This window comes from Nannospalax galili, unplaced genomic scaffold (genome assembly GCF_000622305.1).
Source record: "Nannospalax galili isolate Female #2095 unplaced genomic scaffold, S.galili_v1.0 scaffold189, whole genome shotgun sequence".
In the NCBI taxonomy this organism is placed as follows: Eukaryota; Metazoa; Chordata; class Mammalia; order Rodentia; family Spalacidae; genus Nannospalax; species Nannospalax galili.
In genome coordinates this window covers 4,780,756-4,786,894 of record NW_008360331.1, presented here as the reverse complement: position 1 = coordinate 4,786,894, position 6,139 = coordinate 4,780,756, and the positions used below count along the sequence as shown (strand labels likewise).

The window sequence follows — 6,139 nt, the reverse complement described above, 5'->3', positions numbered from 1 at the left end:
GCATCCTGAATGAAGCCAGGAAGAATGTCCTGGGAGAAAATGGGAGGCCCACTACCCTTCAGCCTGCCATCGATGAAGCGTTCCCCCTCACCCGCCCAAATTGGGATTTTGGGATGGCAGAAGGTAGGGAGCGGCTCCGAGTCTACCGTCAGACGCTTATGATCGGCCTCCAGAGGGCTGCAAGATGACCCACAACCTGGCTAAGGTGAAAACAATTGTTCAGGGAGAAACCGAAAGCCCAGTCGTGTATCTGGAAAGGCTATTTGATGCCTACAGGCAATATACCCCTATAAACCCAGAGGCAGATGAACACAGGTCAGCTGTAGTCCTCTCTTTTATTAACCAGGTAGCCTCCAATATCAGGAGAAAACTCCATAAGCAGGACAATCTGGGAGAGATTTCTATTAGAAAGATGCTGCAACAGACAGAGAAGGTCTTTAATGCTAGGGAGTCTCCGGAGGACAGGGAGGAGAGGCTAAGGAAGGAGGAATGGGAGATGCAGGATAAAAATAGGAAAGGGGACAGAGAATTTCAAAGAAAAGAGAAAAAGAAGCAGAGGGAGGAGATGGCCAGAATATTCTTGGCTGGAGTGAAAGGGAGCCCTGAGCCGCCTCGGATAGCAGGACCCCGCCCATCTAAACTAGGGCGGGAACAGTGCACCCTGTGCAAAAGATATGGGCACTGGAAGAGAGAGTGCCCACAAAGAAGAGGAAGCCCAGGATCCCCACCCTTTTATGAGGCTATCAGGATAAATAGTTCCTATACTCTCAACAACTCTCATCCCACCTATTGGGATGGGAGACCATGGGGACTTACTCTTGCTCAGGTCTTGGCCTCTGGCATGTGTGTAGGCACAGTTCCAACATCCCAAAGCCAGTTATGCTCCTCATGCAATAACACCCCATGGGAGCAGGATTATACCCACCTCGGGCTGGTGGCTCTTTTCAAAAATGGGCCTCACCCCAGCCCTGTCCACCTCTGTATTTAATGCTAATAATGAATTTTGTGTGCTTGTGGCCATTCTGCCCTGTCTTTCATACCACTCTCATGAATCCCTCCTCTCCTATTGGGAGGAAAAACAGAGTCCACTCCAAAAGAAAAGGGAGCCCATTACTGCCTTAATCATCAGAACTTTCTTCTCCGTGGGGATAGCTGGAGCAGGGATAGGAATCGCAGCCCTAGTAATGCGAGAGCAAGGGCTCATGGCCCTAAGGCTAGCAATCGACAGGGACTTGGAACAGCTCCGGGAGACGATGTCGGACCTGGAGCAATCTCTCACTTCCTTATCAGAGGTGGTTCTACAAAACAGAAGGGGCTTGGATCTCCTATTTTTAAAGGATGGCGGGCTATGTGCAGCTTTAAAAGAAAAATGCTGTTTCTATGTAGACAAGGTGGGGCAGTCAGGGAATCTTTGACCAAGTTAAAAAGAGACCTGGAGAGGAGGCGCAAGGAGTATGAAAGTAATGAAAGCTGGTTTGAGTCTTGGTTTATGCATAGACCATGGTTTATAACTCTCCTCTCAGCTGTCGCAGGACCTCTAATTATGCTATTGCTATTAGTCATAATTGGTGCCTGCATAATAAATAGGCCACTAAAGTTTGTTCAGGAAAATATCGATACTGTCCATCTTTTGGTCCTTCGCCAGAAATACCAAGCCTTAGATATTGCTGAGGAAGATTCCTCAGTCTGATCTAGAAAAAGGGGGGAAACGTTAAGGAAAGAGGAATTTACTGTTTGGTTGAATTTACTCCTTGTAGCTGATTAACTCAACTGGAGACACAGGCATCCGGAGATAGGGGCAAGTGCTGCAGCCCCCGGAGCCTGACCTGTCTGATCTGTGTCGTGTCACATAGGCATGTCTGCTTACACAAGATAACAGGGAAGGGTTGCACCATGCACATACCACCCACCCTTCCCAGATTGAGACGCCTGAAGGGAGTTGTAACATTTTTCTTGTTTTGAAGTTATTGGTTTGTGAAATGCTTGCTTTGAAACTACTGGTTGTATAAGCATTTTTTTTGTTATTGGTTTGTGAAATGCTTGCTTTGAAACTTTGGTTGTATAAACGCGGGCTTTTGTGTAAGGGTTGTGGGAGCCTATATAATCTTTACCTAAAATTGCCTCAGGGTCGATTGCTCTAACCAGACCTGCATGTCTTGGAAGGACGGTCGGCCCCAGCTAGCTGGTTTAATAAAACTCTGCTTGATTTTTGCATCTCCATACTCGTGCATTTGTTCTCCTGAAGAGACCCACTGAGTCACGGACCCTAACACATGTTTTTAGAAATAAAATTTCTACTTTCCCCCCTTTTTCTTCCAGTTCATTTGACAGTATATAGCAATAGTCTAAGAAGCATGTATGTTTTCAAACCTTTTCATTTTCAAATAGCATCAGGATTCCAAGAAAATCCTTTTCTGAAAGGAAGGAAGAAGATAGCCTCCCCAGATTCATACCTTGGCAGTCTTAACAGCAGCCCCATATCCAATGGAAAATCCAGAGCCGATTAAACAGACTTTCTCAGGAGGAGCCAAGGCATCAATCTTCGCTACAGAAGACTCATCCAGCATTGTGTACTTGGTGAAGGTGCTGGTATTGATGAAGTACTTCACTGGTTTGCCCTTGCATGTGAATCTGGTAGTGCCATCAGCCAATACTCCATGGCCAGTCAGACTGTTTGATACATCAAATACACAGATTAATTCAATCCCCATACTATCTCAGGAAACTCAAATAACATCAGAGTAAAAAATGACTGACATCTACTCGCTCCTAATGCAAAGATTGCCATCTGGGTTACTGCAGGCATTGCACTCTCCACACTGTGGCAGAGAGGGATGACTTTATCATCTAGAGGGAAAACATTTATAGTGATGTAAGCTGTTATTCATTCACATTAAAATAGGAATTGAGCAGGACATTGGGACTCATGCCTGTAATTCTGGCATAGTAGAGGCTGAGGTCTGAACTGCATAGTGAATTTTAAGGCAGCCTTGGAAACAGTGAGACCATGTTTCAAAAACATAAATATGGGGCTGGAGAGATGGCTTTGTGGTTAAGGGCACCGACTGCTCTTGCAGAGATCCCCGTTTTGATTCCTAGCACCCACATGACAGCTAACAACCATTTGTAACTCCAATTCCAGGGGAATCCAATGGCCTCTTCTAACCTCTGCAGGCATTGCACAGCACAGGTGCACTTACACATATGTAGGCAATACACTCACATACATAAATTAAAATAATAAAATATTTTTAAAACAAAGCATAAATATAGATAGATGAAATGGGTATGAATTATGCTCTTTCTATACACAAAAACTCCTTTAAAGTGTTCTGAGGTTTACAAGTTCTACAAAGTAATTGCTAAAGAATGATATTTGCCAAATTATTACTCAGTACCATCCACTTTCCTTGTAGCTCCTTAAATCGGGTTGTCTCTCTGGTAATCCCTAGTGTGTGCTGTGCTATTCCTTCCATAGAATAAACAAAGCCTATTTATTCTAAGGCAATGCCAGTACCTGGTCTCACTGTAATGACTCCTTCTCCAGTGCTCTCTACAACCTCAACTGCTTCGTGTCCCTCAATCACTGGAAACTTAGACAGCATTGTTCCTTTTATCAAGTGGTTATCTGTGCGACAGATTCCTGTGGCCAAAATCTGTGTTCAAAAGAAGAAGGAGAAGGAGGAGGAGGAGGAGGAGGAGAAGGAGGAGAGCATCACAGCTAAGGTGATCATCTTCCAGTGAGATAATAAAGAACTTGCTCTGGTTTGTTCTCTACCATTTTTGAACATCATAGTATGGACTCTAAGAACGGCCTGAACCTAAAAATAAACCACCATGTTGAATTCCTTGGCTTTAAGGACTTTCAATATTGCAGCCTCTTGTCCTCCTTGGAATCTTGGTGACTTTTTGAGGGAGGCTGGCCCTCGAGAGGAACCCGGATGTAGATGATAGTAGTGTGTGACTGGCCCACAAGTAGGTTTATGCAGCTAGGTCTTCCCAGCATTCTCCTAATGAAGGGTGGAGGGGTTAGTGTGCAAAGGGATAAATGATGAATGAAGTTTTACCATTTCAAGTGCTGAGAGAGGCAAAGGAAGATGAGCAGCGAGGCCTGCTCCGAGGGTGTCCTCCCCAAGTGGAGGCTCCACTCAAAGGAAGGGAGTGGGTGTGCTGCAGGAAGCTGTGGCTTCTCAGTCACACAGAAGCACTCATTCTCTATGAAAAGTGACCTCAAGACAGTTTGGTGGCACAGTCTGTGAACCCATCTACTTAGGAAGCTGAGGGAGGGGGATTACAAAATTCAAGGTTTGATTGGCCTACAAAGTGAGTTCAAGGTCAGCCTGGGTAGCTTAGCAAGATCCTGTCTCTAAGTAAAAAGTGAAAACAAGGATAGGGATTGCATTAGTCAGGGTTCTCCAAAGAAACAGAACCGGTAGAATGAATATATATGTATAGAGATTTATCAGCTTAGCTCACAGGATAGAGTCCGAGTAGTCCAACAATGGCTGCACCACACTGGAGAGGCTGAGAACCTGTAGTCACTCAGTCCACAAGGCTGGATGCCTCAGTAATCCCAATCTGGTGCTGAAAGTCTGACGAATTCCAAAAAGATCAGCTAGTCTTCAATCTACAGCAGCAAGATGAACTCACCAGCGAGAGAGAAGGCAAGCAGCAAGAAGCCTGGCATTCTCCTCTGCCTTGGCCTTTTATACGGGCTGCCATCAGAAGGTAACATCCACATTTAGGGTGTGTCTTCCAGCTGCAGATGATCCAATCAAGAAGATCTCTTTCATTTCAGTTAATCCCAGATCCAATCAAGTTGGCACCCAGGATTAGCCATCACAGGGATATAGCTCAGTGGTAGAGTGCTTGAGGTATTACCCCATGTCATAAACAAACAAATGATTAAATACATAAATAAATAATCAAGCAAGATTTTAAGATAATTCATTGTTCATGACTACTAACAATTTTCTATCAAACACTGCACCAGTAAAACTTCAACAAATGTTATCTTTCATAGGCCAGATTAGCAGCTGTTCTTAGCAGACAACAAAATTTTTAATTTCACAACCAGTATTATGACCATGTCCCTAACAGTATGGGTGAGTTTGTGGGAGAATTACTTTGCAAACATTTCTTTATTTGAGAACTTCATAGCAACGACTTTCTCAATACAAACATGATGTCATTACAGGCTCTGTATTCCAAGTGCCTTTCTTACCTTAACTCGAAATTCCTTAGCCTTTGGCAGGGCAACTTCTATTTCCTCAATGGAAAAGGGCTGATTCATTTCCCATAGGACAGATGCCTTGCACTTAATAACCTAAGAAATCAGCAAGGGTTATCTTTTGGTATCATTTCAGTACATAGATTTAAACAACTGTCATCTATGTATTGCTTATTCACAAGGGAAAAATCTATAAAACAGTAAATACTGCTCATTTGTCTGTAAGAATTTAAACCAGTATTTAATTACTGTCTATAATCATGTAGCAAAGGTGAGAATATTAGACCACTGGCACAGTAAGACATTGTCTTAGTATGCTTTGACATTGCTGTGATGAAAACACTGACCAAAACCAGCCTGGAGCTATTTGGCTTACAATACAGTCCATCATCAAGGGAAGCCAACACAGGAACTCAGGGCAGGAACCTGGAGCACAGACCGTGGAGGACTGCTGCTTACTGGCTTGCTCCCCTGACCCATGCTCAACCTGCTTTCTTATATAATACAGGACAACCTGTCCAGGGGGTGTTAGGGTCCTTGACTCGGTGGGTCTATTCTGGAGAACAAATGCACGAGTATGGAGATGCAAAAATCAAGCAGAGTTTTATTAAACCAGCTAGCTGGGGCCGACCGTCCTTCCAAGACACGCAGGTCTGGTTAGAGCAATCAACCCTGAGGCAATTTTAGGTAAAGATTATATAGGCTCCCACAACCGTTACACAAAAGCCCGCACTTATACAGCCAATAGTTTCAAAGCAAGCATTTCACAAACCAATAACAAAAAATGTTACAACTCCCTTCAGGTGTCTCAATTGGGGAGGGATGGGTGGTATTGTGCCTGGCACGACTCTTTCCTGTTATCTTGTGTAAGCAGACATGCCTACAGACATGACACAGACCAGACAGGTC

General features: G+C 44.1%; 1 protein-coding gene across 1 annotated transcript in view; it reads right to left on the bottom strand.

The window, feature by feature from the left end:
• LOC103728080 (alcohol dehydrogenase class 4 mu/sigma chain-like) overlaps positions 1 to 6,139 on the bottom strand; it is a 28,261-nt gene that overhangs the window by 11,916 nt on the left and 10,206 nt on the right. Inside the window, 5 exon segments of the mRNA XM_029560251.1 lie at positions 2,454 to 2,670; positions 2,764 to 2,830; positions 2,833 to 2,847; positions 3,518 to 3,656; positions 5,225 to 5,326. Of these exon segments, the coding sequence (XP_029416111.1) occupies positions 2,454 to 2,670; positions 2,764 to 2,830; positions 2,833 to 2,847; positions 3,518 to 3,656; positions 5,225 to 5,326 (540 nt within the window).